The sequence below is a fragment of the Marmota monax genome, unplaced genomic scaffold, assembly GCF_021218885.2.
Source record: "Marmota monax isolate L192 unplaced genomic scaffold, Marmota_monax_Labrador192_F-V1.1 WCK01_AAM20220418_F8-fsc00088, whole genome shotgun sequence".
In the NCBI taxonomy this organism is placed as follows: domain Eukaryota; kingdom Metazoa; phylum Chordata; class Mammalia; order Rodentia; family Sciuridae; genus Marmota; species Marmota monax.
In genome coordinates this window covers 5,515,700-5,539,168 of record NW_026694492.1, presented here as the reverse complement: position 1 = coordinate 5,539,168, position 23,469 = coordinate 5,515,700, and the positions used below count along the sequence as shown (strand labels likewise).

The following is a 23,469-nucleotide window of genomic DNA, read 5'->3' as shown; positions in this document are numbered from 1 at the left end:
TGCCAGGCAGCACCCAACATATGGGCTCTCCTCTTCGGGATATCTGCTCTGAGTTAAACCAGAAGATGTGTTGTGGTTTAATGTAATTTTTAATGAGTTTTTGTATATTACTTTATTAGTCTGTGTTTGTGATAACTAGCGTGACAGAGGATAAGGGATTTGATGGCTATAGCAACAGTCCTATTAGAAATCCCATCAATTCTTGCTCCAGCCACCAGATAAGCTTCTTTAAAAAAGTCCTGAGAGCTGGGATTATAGCTCAGTTGGTAGAGTGCCTGCCTTGTATGCACTAAGGCCCTGGGTTCGATCCCTGGCACCAAAAAAATAAAAAAGTCCTGAAAATAGCAGTAGACACAATTTGATTCAAGCTCACCAGGTAAACTGCTCCCAGAGTAACTAGAAATAATTAGCAAGGAGAAAATAAAATTAAAAACTTAATTTTTTTAATATAAAAAAGGGTTAGATAAAAAATAGAGGCCTAGGGATGTGGCTCAGGGGTAGAGCATTTGCCTAGCATGAGTGAGGCCCTGTGTTCAATCCCCAGCACCACAAAAGAGAGAGAGAGAGAGAGAGAGAGAGAGAGAGAGAGAGAGAGAGAGATACAAAAACAGTTGAGAACTCAAAAGCTATAGAATGTTTGCCAAACATGTTTGAGGTCCTGGGTTTGATCCCTGGCACCATCACCTTAAAAAAAAAAAAAATCAAATGCCAAGATGGTAGATTTAAACCCAAATATATTAATTTTAAGAGAAATATAGAAAGGATAGCAGAGATTGGCAGTGGCCACAGCAGTTAGCCAAAGAATAGCAGAGACAAGAGGCTTATAAGAAACAATTTAGAAAAAAAAAAATCAGTAGCTTAGTAAGGAAGAAGATGTGCATACAATGTTTTATTTACAGCTAAATCTAAAAACACAGTAGAGTTGATTAACATTAAATATATCCTTAAATGCAAAGTTTCCCATTTATAAGTTGAACTTTAAAAACATTGTCTCCTCCCCACCCCACAAAAATAATTTAATACTATCTACATGGTCTGGACATTTCAAGAAATACACATACTTTCATAGGCTAATAATAACAGAAAAGACAAAAATCTCTGGTTGCCATTCTCAGGTTAAAGATGCAAGCATTCAGAAAGTAATCCAAGTTCTAATTATAAAGACCCACACAATATTTCTCTTTTGGGGTGTCATATCTGTTGTTATGTCAGAGGTTAACAGAATTTTTAAGCATCTCTATATCAAATAATCACCTAAGCTAACAATAAATATCCTGCATGTTAGAAGAGCATGATAATTTTATTACTGGAATATTCTAATATCTCTCAATATTTCTCACAGAATGGAAGGTGATAAATGATTTGACAGAAGAAATGTATTTCTTCTCTTACAGTCATAGATGTTTTCTCAAGACTGGTTAGTCAAGTCTCCTAACTTTATTAAAGATTAGACAATGATTACTATAATATAAAATTTTGTCCTAGTAACCATTTGGAGCAACCAAAACTGAATTTATATATACTAAAAAGCCTATAATGCATATATGATCAACACACTCATATTTCTATTAAAATATTCATTAAAGTTTGGGGGTAGAATGTTAAGCAAGTTTAATTGATTCTTCAAAGGTCATGCGTATCATAAGAATTCTACTAAGGACAAAAACAGTTCAGTAGACAAGGCCTGGGATCCTATACACAATGTCGTTTGCCTTGTCCCTGTCTGTACCTTACAGTGCCCTTTTCACAGTGAATCAAAAAGTCAATTCCATCAGTAAAAATTTTTTTACAAAATGAATTTTGCAAGCATAAAACACAAAGTATGTTCTTAGTAGGTTACATTTGACTTCTAAATTCCATTCTCTCACCTAGTTACATAGAATACAAAGCTACTGACCTTTGAAAATATAGCCCATTCATTTTTTTCAGGCTTTTGACTAATTAGACAACAGAGAAAGAAATGTAAGGTGAAAGAGAAAAAATCCTAGTCATTTTTCAATTTCTTCAATCTTGTCATTTTTCCATACAACTAGGGTGATTCTGATTAGTACAACGATGCCCAAGATATAAAGGTGATGAACAGAAAATCACACACACCTGGGCTAAGAAATGAGTTTCCACAGCAGTAGGGCTTTCTAGCTTCACTGTTAAACCTTCTGACCCAGACATTTCCCAATATCTCCTCCCAAGAACCAGTGTCTGTGGCAAGTGTTTCATGAGAAGACTTGTCAAAAAGATCACTTGATATACCCAGACCGTCCTCTTATTCTATTCAGTTATATAGTCATCAAATACTACCATGTGTAACCTATGGTTATGTAGTTATTTCTCTTTTAAAATCTTCTCTCTCCCAATCCAGTGCACTATTTAGGCCAGATGTTGTGAGGATTAAGAAAAGAAGATGGCTCTGCCTTCAAGAGATAACAGCCACTTCCTTCCTTTTAGCAGACATCACTGCCTGCTTCTATCCTCTTCCACTGAAAATAACTTAGTATGGTCACCTCCCTTTCTCATCATTACCAACCTCAAGGAAACACGCTCCAGTTAGGGTGAACTCCCCAACCACACCAAGTGCTTGTACAATGTTCTACCAGTTATGTCTCTAGAAACAAAGATGTTCAGTGGCCTCCTTGACAAAATATAAACTGTATTTCTAACCTTCACTGAAGCTACCACCCTGTCTTTGTCCACCAAAAGGAAATTTCTTTCAGTCTACTTCCCTTCACTTGAGACTCACGATTTCTGACCCAACCAACTCTACCAAAACAGCTCTCCCAATGATCACCAATGGTTTTCCTAATTACTAAATCTAAACACTCTTTTTGTAGTTCTTAATTTTTTTTTTTGGAGGGGGGTGGATACCAGGCATCAATCCCAGAGGCACTTAACCACTGAGCCACATCTCCAGCATACTCCTTTTTTTCTTTTATTGACAGGGTCTCACTAAGTTGCTGATGCTGGCTTTGAACTTGTGATCCTCCTGCCTCAGCCTCCCTAGTCACTGGAATTACAGATATGCACTACCATACCCTGTGTGGTTCCCAATTCTTTTTTTTTTTTTTTTTTAGAGAGAGGGAGAGAGAGAGAGAAAGAATTTTAATATTTTATTTTTTAGTTATCGGCGGACACAACATCTTTGTATGTGGTGCTGAGGATCGAACCCGGGCCGCACGCATGCCAGGCAAGCGTGCTACCGCTTGAGCCACATCCCAGCCCCGCCAATTCTTAATATTATTTCAGTTCTCTGCTCAACTACTGACTTTACTACCTTTACAAAGGTTTGTTTTCGATTATATGTGCAATCTAGAATTTTGTAATTTTTCTTTCTCTACCTCTCACAGGCTCATTTTCCTGCCACCAAAACAAATATACCATATTCAAATTTATTCACCTTCCATCGTGTGTTCCTCAGTGATATAATCATCAGAACACAGGACACAAAAAGCATTTCTGACAGGGGTTTCTGTGTGTGTTTGTGGTACTGGAATTGAACACAGGTGTACTCTATCACTGAGCAACACCCCCAACATGTTGCCAAGGCTAACCTGAAACTTTACAACCTCCTGCCTCAGTCTTTGAGTAGCTGAAATTACAGGTGTGTTCCATCACACTCAGCTTTTTTAAAGTAACTCTTAAAAGTTAATTTACATATAACTTACACTCTTTATCCTGTAACTTTTCCCAAGGCTTTGCAATGTGTTAGCAATAGTAAAAATATACTAAATTAAATTTATTCATTCATTTCTTTTCATTCATTAATCTATTCAACAAACATCTATTTAAAAGCATTCAGTTGGCTAATAGAATAATCAAGGGATAAAGAATGAAATAAAATAAGGGAGGTATACATCTGAACAGAGAGTCTTATAGGCCCATGTAAGAAGTTTGGGTTTTGTTTTAAAGGTGACAGGAGGTCTTAGTAGGTTATTTTCCCAAGTTCCCTCATAGCCAGCAAGTTACATAACACAAACATACCCCTCACCAAAACCCAAGCTCTTAACCACTCCTTTTAACTGCTTTCCAAAAATGAAGCTAAGGCCATTCCACAGGAAAACTATACCCACAATTCTGAAGTTAATAATGTCGTCTTCAGATGCAGGGGTCAGCAAACTATGGCCCATGAGCCAAGTCCAGCCCACCTCCTTGCCTTTATGAAGAACTTTACGGGAAAAGCCAGCCATAAGCATTTGTTCACATATTGTCTAAGGCTACTTTCACACTCTCATGCAGAATTAAGTTGCTGTGACAGAGATAACCCACAAAACTTAAAACATTTACTTTATAGAAAGTGTAGGTCAATCCTTGCTCTATCCAGCTGTTTTTAGGTTCATTTTCTAGAAATTGGGGACAGCAATAACTCACATATTTACAGGGAGGTTAAGGAAGAGAGTATATCTGGGAAACTCTCATGACAGCCGGTACTTCAAAATGTAAGCTGCAGTCTAATAAATGCTCTGCACTCCAGCATTTTTCTATGAAAAAATAATCTTGTCCCTGCTCTATCTCACCATCGTGTCACTTCTTTCTTGGAGGCATTTTGCTCCCCCAGAACACACACCACCTCCCAATCCTGACCTAGAAGAAGTAGGGTGTTTCCTATTATAATCATCCTCAAAGTCTGTTCCACAGTGTGCACATTTCTGATATCAGCCATTCTCCTTTCAGCCCAGCTTGCATCTCTGAAATCATGTTGAATGTCAAGATCTTCTGCTGCCCATTTGTGGAGACATATTCATTCAACTTACACAATACCTTATAAGCCATTCGCTCTTTTGCACTTCAACCGTTGAATCATATTTCCAGTCCCATTACTTCTCTCCATATAATTCCATTTAATTTCCCATATCAACATTTATTTCTTAAAGATATTAGACATGACAAAATACTTCTTAAACAACAACAAAACACTCCTTTCAAACTATTCAACATCCTATCATCACCCAATGATACATCCTCAGCTCTGCCATGAAGTTCTTCCACAATATGATTCCAATCTACACCTCCAAACAGACCTTCCACTAAATTTCCTGAGCCCTTCCCATGCTTCTCTAGTATATACAGTATTGTATGTAATTAGACATGTAGTAACACTAATGTTAGGTAGTTATAATGCATTAAGCACTGAAAATAATAAGAAGAAACACTTAATTCTGTCCAGTCTTAAGAAAGATAGATAGGAGTTCAAACGTACACAATCTTGCAAGGATTCAATGCAGTAATAAAAATAACATAATACCCTTTTGGTCTTCTGGTGAGAAAAAAAATCATAATATTGCAAATTATTCATTCCTGGTTACAAAGTTTTGTACGACCAGTATAATCAACATAATTAGCAAAATAAATATTTGTTACTTTTAAATAGGCCTGATTGCTAACAGTATTCTAACAAGGCAAAAGCAGGATGTTTTCTATAGGGTTTCCCAATAAAGTCTTTACTTTCCACTGAAAAAAACACATAAAAAATAAGATCCAATATCACAGAGTAAATTTTTCTAGGGCTCTTGGTGATGATTTGTTTGTTTGTTTGTTTGTTTTTAAATTGGGTGGGTTTTTTCTCCTGAGGTTAGAAAGCCATCCAGAGGACAGCTCTTTAAATATTCCCCTCAGAGGGAGTCTCAAACTCAACATGAGAAAATAGTTAAAGAAATCCCTAATGGTCCAGTCAACATACATTTTTCATAAAGTGATTATCCTCCTGCAGCCTCAGCTTCCTAAGCCTTTTCCCCCTTCCATAATTGTTTTCCTGGTAGGCCAGGCAACAATTATCACTGCTACAAAACTGAGGAGATTCACAAGCAATATATTTTACAATACATAAGTGTAATGTCTCTGATATCTGGTGCTTTTATCACTAATTGCACTATAAAATGCGCTATTAAAACAGGGACAAACAAGATTGTAAAAATCACATAATGGACCATGACCACTTACAAAAGGCATTCATGAATGTTACTGTACCACTCTCTTTTCTTTAACTTTCCAGTTATACAATTATTTTTCTGAATTTTTATTTCTAGGAACACCATCAGGAAAAAGAATATATTTTGGAACTTCCTAACATACACACATGCTCTTGAATACATTGTTTTATACATTTGCTCAAAATTAAAATCATATAGCATGCCAGACAATATGCTACAACCCCTGAGTTCCTAGGGACAGATATGTAGTTCCTTGAAAGAAATGAGGGGCACAACAAATGCATTTAACCTGTGATTTCTCCTCAAACTCTAGAGCACAGAGCTGAAAGCATGAAGAACAAATAGATGGATCTCACAATCCGATCTATGAAATATAGAATACAACAGAACCAAAAAAACATTTATTTCCTGGGGAAGAAAAGAATGATCAAAGGGTGATATTACTGGAAGTTACTGGAGGATGCGGATCAGTGGAACTGTCCACTACTCCGTGTGCCTGTCAAGTTTGCTGATGAGCCTTTCAACCCTTCACTATTGACTCACTTGTCTAACCATTTAAAAAATGAGAATCATGAATAAGATAGAATTAGCTGGGTGTGATGGCACATGCCTGTAATCCCAGCGGCTCAGAAGGCTGAAGCAGGAGGACCACGAAATCAAAGCCAGCCTCAGCAACAGCAAGGTGCTAAACAACTCAGTGAGACCCTGTCTCTAAGTAAAACACAAAAATGGGATGGGGATGTGGCTCAGTGGTTAAGTGCCCCTGAGTTCAATCCCTGTTACCACCCACCACCCCCAGGGAAAAAAGAAAAAGTAACAATTAAACATATTTGTACCATCCATAAATAATTCCAATGAATATTTAGATGGGATTAGAATTTCAAGTGGTGATTCAGATGAAATACTGTAAGTTTCACTTATCCATTACTAGAGACAAACTCATTCTAATAATACCACAGAACACAAATCCCACAAACCAAATAGTGGCTAGTTTCTAGAAAGCTAAAGACAGGTATGCAATTAATGAGCTGGGATTGTTTATTGTTTTTTAATAGGACAATCTTCTGCTAGGTGAAGTAGAAACTTCTGCTTTGTAAGTACTTAAAATGTCAGTTGGTAAAGTGTGATTGAGCTTGGGTCTGAGGAAAAAAAAAACTTCTAGACTTGTGCAACTCTGTCATACTTATTATCAAACATTTTCTTAAATCGTTTCTAATGACCAAAACCTTACTAAAATCCAACTGTAATTTTAAAAGAAATGATACATCACAGTTATATACGTCTTAGTTGTACCCATTGTTTCTTCTCACTGGAGACATTAACTAGTGCTCAACCTTTCATCAAAGACTATTAGAAAATAAGACAGATGATACATATAATGTTTGCTCTAATTTCAGAAATCCAAGTTACTTCACTCAGCAGAAATAATTTTTAAATATTTACAGAGTAAAAATCATTTACTTTTTCAAAATGTAAAATAGTTGAATCATTCCAAAATTTTGCTGGACAAACTTAAAAAATCAGAAGTTTATTTTCCATTAATATTATCTCTCAAAAATTATTCTCTAAGACATACTATAGCTATGTTATTAAATGCAGTTAAATGGGGTCTACATACTTGATGAACACACAACAAAACTCACCTTGTCAGATGCCTCAGAAGCCAAGAGGTTAGTTGCAAGGGTTTGTAGTTTGTGATGGGCTATATTTTTAAGGGCAGCAAGACTACGTCTTGTCATAGCTTGTTTGAGGTTGACTGCTGGGTGACTAAGTGAATCTACTGCAGCAGGAACTGCTTCATCACAAGCATTCAGTATCTCTACTGCTGTTATCCCCATCACACAACGATCCAAAGCACCTGGGAGGCAAATACGTTCACATGTCACACAAGACTGTAAATTTTTTTTTTTATTTTTTAAGAAAAATTTATATGTAGAGATATGTAGTAGCAGTGAATTCTAGAAATATCTTCTTGCTTTTCTTTTCTTTAATAATCTTCCATGCAGATTACCTCAGTCTAACACAACTTCCCAACAAGGTCAAGTTCAGAGCCAAGATTTTGACAACCTCCTTCAGGCTTTTTCCACTCTATTCCTATTTCCCAGGTTTCCCTGATTACTCCCACATCATTACACTATTATAAACATTAAATAAGATGACCTGAATGTCCCCCAAGTTGTACATCAATATTAAACAAAAATATCTTACTAAAATGCATACTTTTGCAAACCAGTTTGCAAATTTCCTTGTTTTGTCTTTTCTTTTTCTTTTTTGTTTGTTTGTTCATTTGATTCTTGTTTTTCAGTATTGGGGATCAAATCCAGACATGCATGCTTGGCAAGTGCTCTACCACTGAGCAATACTCCCAGCCCCCAGTCTAAATTTTTTTAAAAAATATTTTTTTAGTCATTGATGAATCTTTGTTTTATTTATTTGTATGTGGTGCTGAGAATCAAATCCAATGCCCTCACTCTGCCGCTGAGCTAAAACCCAGCCTCTGAAATTTTTTGATTCTTACTCTCACCACCCAAATGTTTCCCAAACATTTCTGAAAATAATTACTACTTATAACTACTTCAGAATCTTCATTTGGCCTTCCTTTCCACTTACCTCCATTTATGCAATTCTTATATAAGTTAGCACACAGACCTCTCCTTCCTAGATAATGCAGGGTTGTCACCTCTTTCACCAAAGCCCTCTGAACCTTCACATAATGTCACATTTCCAATCAGCTGTTCTCTGATTGTTTTAATTTCTCCCTTTTCTGCTTTATTTTTTCTATAACACTAATGCCAATTAACACACTGTTTATTTAAAATTTCTGATTTGCTTCTACCTACCCAGAACTGTAAACTCCACTAGAAGTAGAGAGTGTATATGTGTGAGAGCATGTGTGTTTATATGTACATGCATGTTTGTACACATGAATCTGCAGAAACAATAAGAAAATGAAGTTCAGCTGTGTCAACATGGAATAAAAGCCACAATATATTGTTAATTAAAAAAAACAAGGTTGAGAACAATTTTCATAATTTAAAGGGGGAGAAGGAATCCTATAGTTACAGTAAAAAGTGATTAACAGGGTATATTTACATAGCTGAATTACTAGGAATTTCAGGTTCTTCTATATGATCATTTGTAATATATTGATATTTTATTATGTTTTTAAATATCATGGGAAGAGTAAGATTACTTAAATAAGTTAAAATTAGATTTTGAAAAAAATACTTATATTTTTTCAAATGTCTTAAAGTTTAACAGGAATGAATTTAGAATTTACTTTTCTAGCCCTCAGTTCTTTATTAAATGTTATCTGTAGTTATAATAGAAAAGACTTAAGTGACAGTTATTGTTATCCCAAACAGAATTATTAATCAACAAAATAAACATACACTATAAGCCAAGCACCAAATATCTAATTTGCCTCTTTTTGTCAAGTTTATACTTACTACTTGCTTTTGACAACTATTTCCAAAGTCATTAAGTGGGAACGAGCAAAGGTATGTGTCCATGGTAGGTGTGAGCCATGGTGGTGATGAAAGGGCCTGCAATGGCTCAGAGCCAGGAGGTTCGAGGCTGAGAGGGTCAAAAAGCAGCTTAACAAGAGGAAGGTGGAGGTAACAACTTGGTGCAGGGGCTAAAGTCTCAGAAGCATTAGCATAAAGATATTGTTGGAGCCCTGGAAGAGAGAGAAGGGAGTTCACCCAGAGAGGCACCCCAGCATAGAACCCATAGAGGGAGGGCGGATGAAGTCTAGGCATGAAGGCGATCTGGCACAGGGTGTTGACAGGTATGAGAAGAGCATCCACATGCTCTGCAGGAATGGTCTGAGGTGTGAGAGAGGTGAGGAGAGCATCTGTATAAGCAGGTAGCTTTGCACAGATATGTGATCCCTAGAAGGAAGAGCAGATGTCCACACTGGGCATAAGACAGGCCAGGAATAGTATATCAGAACCAGGCAGAATGCAAAAGATGCCCGTGCAATACTATGTGTTTGTGCTGGACAGCAAAATGGTAATCAAAACCATCACCACCAACAACAAAAACCATGTCCAGCTTGAAGGGATTCCTAGGACATCATATTAAGAGTTTAAGATTATAATCCACTAAATAAAATGGGAATCCAAAAGTTCTTTATGACATAAATGACTAAATTAAAAATTTGAAAACAGATGTTTACATGGTTTCAAAGTACCTTGCCCCCCCCAAATAAAGAATAATTTTCCAGTGAAGAAGCCAAAAAAACACCACCTAAATAAGATATAAGATATAAGTATATATCAGTGATGAAACAAATTAAAATCATTTATCATGTGACAGGATACAATGAGAAAAATATCTGTGATATTCTTGCCAAAGATATATATTCAGTCCAGGCATAATGGAGCACTCCTGTAATCCCAGCTGTTTGGGAGGCTGAGGCAGGAAGATTGCAAAATCAAAGCCAGCCTTAGCAACTTAGTGAGGCCTTACGCTACTTACAAGACCCTGGCTCAAAATAAAAACAAGGGCTGGGGATGTGACTCTGTAATACATACTCTGAAAATAAATCATGAGAAAACATCACTTGGGAAACACTTTACAAAACAACTGACCAATCAGATTCCAAAGTTTCAGTTGTTGAAGGAAAATAAAAACTAAGGAACTATTCCCAATTGAAAGAGTCATAGAACTAAATACCATGCACAATTCCAGTGTAGATGTTTTTGCAATAAAAGACTTTAGTGGAACAACTGGAGAAATTTGAATAGGGTCTAAAGATTAGATGGTAGCAATATATCAATGGTAATAAACTTCAAGGTGGAGGAAAATTTATATGACATGGCAAGATTCAAAACATTTGCACACAAAAAAGTAATCAACACAAGCCAAAAGGAAATACTGAAAAGACTCAAGAGAAAAAAAATTCAGTCCAAAGAAAATCTATTTAAAAACAATCAATTTAGAAGGAGAGTATATTCTGCTTGTATCTTTAATGATTTTTAAAATTCAAATAAGCAGAAAGGACTTCTGCTTCCAGTCAATATGGGGTAACAGGTACTAAATTCACCCTTCACATTCACATGTATGTGTGTGTATGTGTGCTTGTGTGTGTGTGCACGCTCGTGTGTGTTTAAAAGACACAATATATGAAAACAACGATTTTCCAGACAATGGACATTGGGCACTTAAGGACAGTGATGCTTGAAAGATGGAAACAAACAAGGTTCAGTCTTCAATTACTCCAGCTCATCCCTCAAGATGAGTCTCTAGGACCACAGCACAAGAAGAGGGAAGCCAAGTAGAGACTAACAGATTCCATAAGTTGAAGAGCAAAGGCTGAGAGGCCAGGAGACCAAAGCTGCTAGAGTTTGCAGGACAGAATACCAGAGTGGAGTAACCCACATAGAAATCTGCAGAAGTTCCTCACATCTTTGCCAGAAGACTGAGAAGTTCATGATTGTGAGGAATCCACGAAAAGCTCAAGAAAGAACCACGTGGAAGGAGTTCGGGGTGCAGATGCTACTGTGAATAGTGCCTGTTCTCACCAGTTAGAAGGTAGTCTCCTAACTCACAGGGAAAAATTGATTGGGCAGAGTACTCTATAAGGTATTGCCTCAACCACGGGTAATATTAGCTCCAGAATTATCACTTCCCATCCCTACCTAACAAGTCTTAAAGGCAAGACCCAAGGGGGATCAACTATGTCCCTTAATAAATCTCAAAAAGATTTGTGGGAACACAAAAATATCCAACATCCAGGAAAATAAAATTCATAACATCTGCTGTCCAATAAAAAATTACTAAATGAAAACTACAACATAGGTCATGAAACTTACATTTAAATGTGAATAATGCAGATTAGTCATTGTGGAAGGAAAGAACAGTAAACTTGAAGACACAGTAATAGAAACTATAAAAAATTAAAAAAGAAAAAAAATTAAGATTATTAGTGAGCTGTGGGACAATATCAAATGGCCTAACATATATAATTGGAGTCTCCAAAGAAAGAAAAGAGAATGGAGGACAGAAAACATATTTGAATAAATTATAGCCATAAATTTTCCAAACCTGATAGAAATCCATACTCACAGATTCCCAAGCCCAAGCAAAATGAAGAAAATAACAATCAAAACAAGTAATAAAAGTGTTTTAGGGCTAGGGATCTAGCTTGATGTTAGACACTTGCCTGGCATGTATGAGGCCCAGAATTCAGTCCTCAGTACCAGGAAAAAAAAAGTTTTAAAGCAGCCCAAGAAAACAAACATGTTATATACAGAAGAAAGTTAAAGACTACAGCAGACTTCCCTCTGGATACAACGAAGTAAGAAGATAGTAAAGAATTGAAAGAAAGAAAAAACTGTGAACCTAGAACTTTACACTCATAGAAAATATCTTTTAAAAATAAAGGTGAAGTTGGGCTTAGCTGCACATGCCTCTAGTCCCAGCTACTCGGGAGGCAGAAGTGGGAGGATCACTTAAGCTCATGAGTTGAAAATCAGCCTGGGCAAATAGACACAGCTAAAATAAAATTTAAAACAAACAAAAAAAATTTAAAGGAGGTGAAATAAAGAATTTTTTTTCGGACAAGGAAAAGCTGAAGGAATTCATTGCCTCAGACCTACAAGAAAAATTAAATATTAGAAAAAGAAAAGTGATTTCAGGTGGAAATCTGCACCTACACAAAGCAATGAAGAATAATAGAAATGATAACTATGCGTAGGTAAATATATTACTTCATTCAAATTATTCCAATTTCCTTAAAATACAATAGACTTTTCAAAAAACAAAAAGAAAAAAAAATGTCCTGAGTAAGTGAAAATCATGAGAATATAGATGATGCAAGTTAAAAGAAGTGATAGTGAGCGAGTCTATTATTCTTAACTACAGCAAATGGTCATGTAAAAGAATAATAAGAAGGATGGGGATATAGCTCAGTTGGTGGAGTGCTTGCTTTGCATGCACAGGCCCTGGGTTCAATCCCCAGCACCACCAAAAACAACAACAACAACAACAACAAAAGAATAATAAGAAGTAAAGACAGAAAGGTAGGAAGATTTTGTTTTGAAGGTATTGTGAACTGACATTGTTCAGAGTTCATTCATTGAACAGTAGCATGAACCAAATGTTACTGCTGTCTTCTATCCTAGGATTAATTAACAAGCAGAGTACAGGATAGATTAGAAGGGAAAGAGCAGGCAGAGTAACCAATAAAGATAGCTTAGGTAAGGGGAAATAAAACCCTAAATTAGAATAATACACCGGAAAAAAAGAGGAGCTGGGGGAAATCTAATGGGAAAGACTTAGTAATTAACAGCATGAGGGGTTGTGAGGAGGTAGTGGTAAAGTCAATCACATCTCTGCTCTGATACCTCTTCCTTCCAAGAGGGAAGCAATGTTACCTATGTTAACTATAGTTACCTATGTTAACTACATAGGTAAGTAAGATTTCATATTTTATAGTCATTCATCAAAAGGGATAAAAGATACTCTCTAATTATACTTGATTTTACCAAGTACCTTTTTAAATTCATTCTTTGTGTTCCCCCCTATTCTATTCCATGCTTGTAACACAATAAAAAGTAAAAATCTGGGGCTGGGGTTGTGGCTCAGAGGTAGATCGCTTGCCTTGCATATGTGAGGCACTGAGATCAATCCTCAGCACCACATAAAAATAAATAAACAAAATAAAGGGTAAAAAAAAAAAAAAAGTAAAAATGTGGGCTGGGGTTGTGGCTCAGTGGTAGAGCTCTTGTCTAGCATGTGTGAGGTACTGGGTTCCATTCTCAGCACCACATATAAATAAATGAATAAAATAAAGTCCATCAACATCTAAAAAAAAAGTAAAAAAATGTAAAAGACATAGAGAGTCAATAATGTAGTGGCAATATATTATAAAACAGAAAGGTAAGGTCAAATCTCTAGTATGTCAGATACTGCTGGAAAAAGGTCAAATATGTGAAGAAAATATTTGCCACTAAAACCTCTCAACAGCAATTTTAGTAAAAGTTCAGAAACATAAATTTAAATAAATGAAAACAAAAGCCCAGGAATATTTTTGAAATTAGTCTTAAGAATGACACTAGACTTTACTTGTATAAAAATCTGATCCTTGACATATTTTTGGTTATCCATAATTTATAGACATTTTCAGCAGACACCTGAATATACATTAACTCATAATTTTATGCTATGTTTGATTAGGTAATTCAGTTCAAAAAGATGAATATATTTAATTAAGTCAATGTAAAAATTGGAATTTTAAAAAACTCAGAGGGGCAGAAAATGAATAAAAAGAAAAAAGGCAACACAACAAAGTAAATGACAAGAACTCATATGCTAATTTCTAATAATGTTCGGCAAGCATTAATGATATTTGCATTTGTACAAGGCGACCTAATTAAACCTATTAAAATAGGAATATGATGTGGGAATCACTTTTGCCAAGTAGCAAAGATGATAAAAATGAGCAAATGAGAATGTTATTTAGGCTTGATAATGATTACATAAGAACACTTTATGGCACCAGTTATGGCTTAAAGCATGCCACTGTGGGCCAAATAGGATTCTGACCTTGTCAAAGGCCTGTGGGAATGACAAGCACAGTTACTGGAATATCAAATGTGAAGAATGAGACAGTTGACCCCTGAAGCACATAAAGAGCTCCAGGTGGAAGCAGTCACCATCTACATCAGTGGCTAACCTTTAATAAGTTCATGAATGGGAGTCAAAAGGTTCATCTGGCCCATTCTTGTTGCTAGTGTTTGACTGTTTAACCAGAATATCTTCATGGCCTGTTCATCACTATGAAGTGGCTAGTTCATCTAATAAAATGTCCTGATAAAAGAATAACAGATTCTGGACTTCAAATTCCCTAATTATATTTATATTACCTAGCTTTAATTTCATTACACAATAAACACTGAAGACAAAAATCTATCCATGTGAAAAGAAAAAAAAAAAAAACTAAAACAAATGACACATAAAAGTACAAAATAAAGAAAATTTAAGTATTTTAACCTAGAAATCATCAGTAAAACTCAAAATACCAAACTATGCCCGATACGTATAAGCAGGTTTTATATGGCACAGCTTCATCTGTGAAAATACATTCCCAAAACACGAAGATCAAGTATCTCCTCAGAGTTTAAATACATTTCATACATCAAACCCTGGCTGCATCAGATTTATCTAGCTTCATTTTTAATTTATTTAATAAATAAATAAATTTAATAAATAAATAATGTCAATACCTTCAGGATGTACCTTACGGACTCCCCAGAGACCTATATATCACTAGCTACAGCACATACTGCTAAGAGAGAAAAAGAACATATACCTCCTATTATAGCTGAAATCCAAAACAAATTTTGTTTCTCTATTTGTACCTTAATTAAGAATGTCAGTAACTGATTATTTACTCAGGTCCTCCTGAAGGTCAGAGCATAACTAAAATTTTAATATTACATATTGTGTTTAATCTAAATCGGGTTAAATTATACTAAATTCATTTCAAGCAGAACATCCTCCAATATCCCTATAGTTAGGGGCAATTTACTGTTTCCCTTTAAAAAAATCACTATGAAAGTTACCTTGTTTTTCAGTAAGATCTCATCTAGAAAGAATTTCATATTTTACTCTGTATTATTTACAAACATTTAAATATTAATCTTAATATTTAAGATTAAATATTCTTAAATATTCAAGCACCACACATTTAAAAATTTCAATCTTTCAAGACAATGATACTCTTTTCCTTTATTTATTTAAAAAGGCCTAGACAAGTTTATCATATCTTCTATTTTAAGACATACCAATTAATTTTACAGTATTTACAATATTTTAATATAGTTCTATTGTTCTAAGAACTTTCTTCAATACTTATTCCCAAAGAAAATATTTCCAAATGTAGGTAAAGTCATTCTGCCAAATTCCACGAGGTAATAAGTTAAGCAGCAAAATGTTTCTTTAATAATTATAGGAAATACACATTTCTGCATATACACACAAACTAAAAAGTATACACACACATACATTATACATACATTCTATTTATCACATCAGGGAACTATCTCATTTTACTCCTACAACACTATAAAATACTGTTGTAAAATAGGAAATACTATCCTAATTTGACAGATGAAAACACCAAAGGGCAAAAGTCTGATGAGCTAAGATAAATCACAGTGCTTCCAAGTTATTGTCGATCCTAAGTTCAAACCAAACAATCTGATTCCAGCCACAGATGGTATCTTTAGTGTGTGAAGTGGATCAAACCAACAAGCAAGACCATGATAAGCAGGTAGACTATAACATTAAGGAACACAAAAGTAAAATACAAAATTGCATATATAGGATGGCAGTAATTCTGTTTTTAAAAATGTCCGGGAACAAATAAGAAAGAAATATGCCAAAATGTTAATATTTACAACTGGGTAATGAGCTCTGGTTTTGCCTTTCTTCTCTTCTAATGTTTGTGCTTTTAAAATTTGACCAAAAGTATTAATTTCTTTTACAACCAGACAAGAGAAAAAAAAAAAGGTACATGCAAAAGTAAAGAAATCTGACAGACTTCCAGAAGGTTCCTCTTGTCAAAATTGCCTATGTTACAGTTAAACTGAGGATGATCAATAAGGCTACTGAAGATGATAGCTACTTATCCCAAAAAGGCTTATGGGAACTCCCATCCGATAACTGTGCAAGCAGCTGTATATAGTCTGATTTTAAAAAGACTAAAACAAACAACAAAAGGTGAAGAAAAAGAAAATATTTGGTAGAAATATTATGTAGTTCAAGTAGGAGTCTAAAGATAAGTGATTATCTATCAGTGATTAAAAACCTAACAACGTAAAAGTTGAATCCAATGTTATCACAAAAAAGCCAGATTAATGCAAAACATTGTTGCATGCTTAAGTATTTCCCAGGGAAACACATGGTAGTGTGTGTATGAACACTGTATATCTTTACCTGTGCTTTTAAGTTAAGCATTACTTGTCCACATTATAAACTCCATACATCACATTTTTGAAACTTGGAATTTTACGTGCCCCACTAGAACCTGAAACCTTGATGTAGATTACTTCCTACGATTTTCTGCCCAGCACTGCCTTTCTGCTATTCAATAAAAGATGATTTTATTTTTTTCTGCTGTTTCTGACCTGAGACAAACATGGTTCCTTCATCCCACTCACAATTTATCTCATGAATTATACAGAAATCACGTATACTTTGTCATCTGTAAATCTGTCCTCATCTGTACGTTACTTTCAATTATATGCTTTTAAAGACTGGTGAACTGATCCACAAGTATTTGGCATAGTACAACAAATAAGAGGACACTGAAATATTTCTTTATTGATAACAACGAGAATATTTAGGAAAAGCAGTGATGAGGAAAAAAATAGCAATTTTTATACATTGCAAAACTTAATTTTTAGGAAACCAAATATACCCATTAATTTTCTAGTTTCTTTTCAAGCTAATTCTTACCAGTATCCATTTGCCAGACATACACAGAGCCATCTGAACAACCCACGACCAGGTAATCATCAGAGGGTCTCCACTTGATTATCTGAATAGGGAAAAGGTGCCGAGATGCCAACATGATGCATTTTTTCTCTCGCAAACTTAGAAGTCCTACTGAGTGGTCACTGGCTACAGAGCAGATACAGTGCTGCACTCTTGCCTGAAAAGAAGAATGCACCTTCATTACATTTAGATTAAATTTAGAGTAAAACAGATTCTGTTCTCAAATAACTGAAATGAAAGTTATTCATACATTCACTACCACCAAAAATCAACTACAACTAAATGTTGAACAATTTATTCCTTTATATTATACATAAAACACTCAGTTCAACCATCAAAACACTTTTACTAAACAGGAAAGGAAGCCTTGGAAAATCTGCTGTTCAAATTTGCAGATGCCCGCTCCCTGAAATGGTTGCTATATCTAAGTAGGCAAAGGTGGAAAAAAATTGATCTGTTCTTCTGTGTTCCCGTTCCACAGTATGAACTTTCCTTTGTTTGCCATGAGAGCTGCTTTCTGCAGTCCTTCCTTCTGTTTGTGACTCTGTCATTTTAAACCCCTGCTCCTCCCTGCTCAGAAACAATACCCTCACAGTCCCCCTGCCAGTCATCCTTTGGAGTCAAGTATATTTCATGTTATCTATAGATTCACATCCCTACTTCCTTCCCAGCTTCTGTCTATAATGCCAGCAGGTGCATTACCTTAGCTAACCACACAATAAGCCAATTAAACATTTTCTGCTCATATCTAGTTTTTGCCTTTCAATTCCCTTTTAGAACAAGATGAGATGTAAATAATCAAGGACTGTAAGGATTTTCACCAGTAACAAAGAACTCAATCTACAACAGAGAAAACTTAAAAACTGAAGTTTTTAAATTTCTATAATACAATTCCTAAGCAATTTAAAACTTAACTCTTTGCTGACATAGATGATGATCTCAGGTCATACTGAGGGAAAGCATATGAAAACAACCATCTGAATTACTCCACGTATTGGGACTATTTCTAAAGGATGAGGTCCCCTGCAGTTCGTACATATACTCTCCTTTCAGTGAGATCTAACGGAAGGGACTTGTCAAACCTCAGCCTGCTGAACTTCTGAGCAAACAGACTGTTTTAGCCAGAGATCAATATCTCACTGATTCCCCAAGTGGGAATGTTGAAAGATATTAGGTGAAAAGGTGGGGGAGGTGGCTGAATGTGCATGAAAAACACTGAACCTATGCAGTTGTTGATGTTTTTAACCATAGAATTTCCAGGATGATTTAGCATGCTGATGTGAATATAATTATTCCTATAAGGAAATAAAATATAATTCATCTCTAAATTTGCTTGACCATGTTATCTATGACACCTAGTTTTTAAAGGTCACATTTTAGGGAAAGCTGGTGCAACTGGTTCCTTTTATATCGTGGCTGCTAACAAACTTAAGACTAAATTTTCCTATACCAGTGCAGGATCCTGGGACATACATATTTGAACATGGATTCTCAATGGTCTCATTCACTTCTCTCATTTTCTCTTCATCATGATTTAGCTTTATCTTTATTTTACTTAATTTTTTATATATATTTTTAGTTACAAATGGACACAATACCTTTATTTTATTTATTTTTTTTTATTTTTATGCAGTGCTGAGGATTGAACCATACTAGGCAAGCACTCTACTACTGAGTCACAATCCCAGTCCCTTAATGTTTATTTTTATAAACAACTTAAAATCAATTTTGAATAACACAAGGCATTAATAAAACAAAGATATGAGATTAAACTATCTAATTTGTTCTCAAATTCAAGTGTTTTATCATTTTATTCTTTGTTAGCTTTTTTATGTTTTATGGTCATTTAGACAAAAAAGTGAGCACAGCAGTTGGTTTACTAATTTAAAAGTTAAGAAAACTATGTTCAAGCCTGGCTCAGTGGTGCACACCTGTATCCTAGCTACTCAGGAAGCTAAGGTAAGAGGATCTCAAGTTAAAGGCCAAACTGAGCAATTTAGGGAAAACCTGTCTCAAAATAAAAATGGCTTCGGATGGAGCTCAGTGGTAGGGTGCCCCTGGGTTCAATCCCCAGTTCTGCAAAAAAAAAAAAAAAAAAAAAGCCGGGTAGCGGGGGACTAGGATTGTGGCTCAGTGGTAGAGTGCTTGCCTAGCATGGGCAGAGCCCGGGTTCTATCCTCAGCACCACATAAAAATAAAGGTATTGTGTTGTGTCCATCTACACCTAAAAAATAAAATTTTTTTTAAAAAGGTATTTTAAAAAAGAAAGAAAGATAACTAACTTTAGAAAGATATTACAAACCTCTATTAAAACATTACAACTTCCTTAAACATTTGTTAAGCTATTTCATTTATCTTGATACACACTCAATTGAAATATAAAATATGATTTCTTTCTTTAAAAGGATGTACAAAGAACTGTGGGGCAGATGAATTCTGGCACCCAAATATTACTTTTTTAATTAGCAGAAAGATGTAAAAAAGTGGAAAAGTATTTAACATCATTTAAATTAAAGCACTACAGAATACAACTGAGTAAATATATATACAAATGCACAAGAACACACATTTGTATCCTATGATATCTTTATTCTCAATTATTTCATAACATAAAGTATTAGCTACACAAAACATGCATTGCTAACTTTAGATATTTAATACAATGGATGCTTTGATTTTCTACAGATTGTCACTAGTGCTGTCTTTGTATTTATCAAATATTATCTATTATTCACTTTATAAAAAGGGAAGACTGAAGCCTTAATGGTTAACTACTGTTTTCTATTTTGCATCACTAAAAAGAGGTCATTTCATTCATATCTTTCATGAGAGAAACAGTGATCTTTTTCTCTTATATGATTTTTTCCCCCATTACTAGAATTGAACCAGGGGTACTCTACCACTGAGCTACATCCCCAGCACTTTTCATGTTTTATTTATTTTACTTTGAGATAGGGTCTAACCAAGTTGATAAGACTGGCCTCCAACTTTCAATCCCACTGCCTCAGTCTCAGGAGTAGCCAAGGTTACAGTCATGTGCCACCTCTGTGTCCAGGGGTCTCTGGGTATAATAAATTAAAAAAAAAAAGGGATTCCTAAACAGCATTTTCTTCAAACTACTCATATCCTTTCACCAGGCACTGGTCCACTACAACACTCAAACATGCTTCTCTAATTTTGATTCTACTACTTCGACTCATAAGCTCTCCAAACTCCTCTTTATAGAAGAGGAAGCATGCCCTTGCTCAGAGCATGCACTTGCTCATTACTTCTTTTTTTTTTTTTTTTTTAAAGAGAGAGTGAGAGAGATAGAGGTAGAGAGAGAGAGAATTTTTTAATATTTATTTTTTAGTATTTGGCGGACACAACATCTTTGTTTGTATGTGGTGCTGAGGATCGAACCCGGGCCGCACGCATGCCAGGCGAGCGCGCTACCGCTTGAGCCACATCCCCAGCCCCCCAAACTCCTCTTTAAAAAGAGCTAATCCTTAAATAGCACCTCACTCCCAACTGGCCTACTTGCTAGTCCCCAAGTCCAAATTCATTTCATTAATGTTCATATGCATGCAATTCATTCATTTTTCAAAAAGTAGAGAAAAGAAGCACAAGTCAATATGAAGTTTTGCAAATATTCTTCATCATGTTAGGTGTTTCTAAAATTACAATCTGTTGTAGCTCTCAAGAACTGAAGCTACTGACAACCACAGAGCTGTGCACACATCTCCTTATCATAGTTTATATTCTAGTGGAGAGAGGACAAGAGCCATTAAACAAACAAGAAAGGCTTTTTTCCATTCCTATGAGGAACCTGAACTTTAACATGATCAACCCGTCCTGAAAAGTTCTGTTGTCAGAACTTTCACCCTTCCCTTTATAGGCACGGAATCATTTCAAAGATTAGAGGAAATGCAATCCATCTTCATAAGAATATTTAAAAGCTCTTTGTCATATTACTCTTTATTGTAAAAATTAAAAATACATACAACAAACATAAAATAATAGCATAGGATCAGCTTTAAAAAAATAGATTACAGGGTATAATTTCCTAAAGGTTTAAAAAAAAGAGAGATATAATTCCAAAAACTCTAGCTTTTCATTTCCACAAGATGCACTCTCTTTACATATATATTTACCTAAATACATTTTAAATAATGGTTTTATTCCTTTTCAGAGTGCAATAATGATGAAACTCGCAAGTAACATGCTCTGCCCACAAAAAAAAAGTCAGATAACGTATGTATGTATGTATGTATGTATGTATGTACATATGTATGTATTTACTGACAGGGTCTTGATAAGTTACTGAGGCTGGTCTTGAACTTGCAATCCTCCTACCTACCTCGGTCTCCCAAGTCGCTGGAATTACAGGCATGCACCACCATGCATGGCTTGTTTGGTCACTTATAAAAATCACATACTATTCTGTAAATAATAATATGTATCTGAAGAGTTAACTTTAGCTTTACTGTAATAAGAACATATTGAAATAGCCAAAATAATCAAGAATGAAAACAAAAAAAAATCAATATTACTAAGCCCAAGAAAGCATAGTTATTAGAGGTACTTAACTCACAAGAAAAGATGGTTCTCTGCTTTTTAAATATGGATTAAAATAAGTCTAATTTTTCTTCTTTCAACAAAGTGCTACTCCAACTCATATAAAGAGAACTGGCCTAAAGTGGAAATGAACCAGTGCAGTAAAACCTCATTAATTTTGATTCCACTAATTAATTCTGAGTTGATGGTTACCTTTGCAGCTTGTGTGAAAACACATTAATGGTATAAGCAAAACAAATGTCTAGCCTATTTAAAAGTAAAAGGAAAAAAGACAATTCAAGCACACTTTGGTATTAATTTTAATTCAAACAATAAATAGAGTAATGATAAATAAATCTCAGCCATCTGTTAAATGGAAGCACTTAAAAGATTTGCTAAAACACAATTAACCTGGTATTCTCTTATCTGTCCTCAAAATTATTTAAGAAGCACTTCTTAAAGAATATTTTATAATTCATATTTCTTACTGATTTAGATCAAGTTTCTCCACAAATGGGTTGAATTAGCACAATTCCCTTATTAATAAATTCTAGAGATCTGAGTTAGTGAACATCTAATTCATCTACAATGACTAATTCCACAATTTGATTAATTCCATTACTTTTCACTTTTTTCTACTCCAACCTGAAAAAGTCACCTAAAGATGATTTAAACACCAAGGTCATTATAACAAGATAATGTGTAAAACACTTAATTGTGTAATTAAAATGGTAATACAACAACTAAAAAAAATGTGACCCTCACATCTTCAAATGAACTTACTTGAAATGTATTTTTGCTCCAAATTTTCTTGATCACTCATTTACTCATTTAAGAGATTTTAAAATGTATTCCATGTGTTTATACTTCTGTATATGTACTTAACTGCTTATATATCTCGGACATTGTAAACATAGACATGTATATTTTAAAAGGATGAGTCAAAGTTAGTCTAAAAAAAAACAAAAACTTTATATAATTCGAAATGATTTTGGCTGCCTTATTGCCTTAATTATCAAATGATCATCATTGTTTGAAATTCAATGTGGCTGATGAAAAATGTTTATTTTTCATCAGAAATATCTTCCATTAATATTTTGTGATAGCAAGGTTAAGAACTATACAATATAATTTGCAGATTCCTTAAGTCAACACCTTTTAACTGGAAGCACATGGGGTATAAATGTCACTGGCACCTCCTGGGGGCTCACCCACTTTTGCTCACGGCAGTACATGCCCATCAGAGCATGATAGGAGTGGGCACACCAGTGTCCACCCATCTAGCAAATGTTCAGAAAGCTCCATTTCCTCAGATTAAAAGATCCAATAAATTAGAGTTCTAATATTTTCTCTTCATACCCCCACTGATTGTCTCACGATGTCCACTTCAGCAACCACTGCTATCAACTGACTTATGAGTGTAAACACAATCCTATTAAAAATTTTTATAGTTGTAGAGAACCGTGCAGCATGAAATGAGCATTCTATTAACTTCACTAGTATT

General features: G+C 34.9%; 1 protein-coding gene across 3 annotated transcripts in view; it reads right to left on the bottom strand.

The window, feature by feature from the left end:
- Wdr7 (WD repeat domain 7) overlaps positions 1–23,469 on the bottom strand; it is a 333,762-nt gene that overhangs the window by 248,978 nt on the left and 61,315 nt on the right. For all 3 annotated transcript variants that reach the window (XM_046419459.2, XM_046419460.2, XM_046419461.2), the window contains exons 13-14: positions 17,391–17,586; positions 7,565–7,779 (exon numbers count right to left, since the gene is read on the bottom strand). In XM_046419459.2, coding sequence (XP_046275415.1) covers positions 7,565–7,779; positions 17,391–17,586 — 411 coding nt within the window. The remainder of the gene's footprint in view (positions 1–7,564; positions 7,780–17,390; positions 17,587–23,469) is intronic.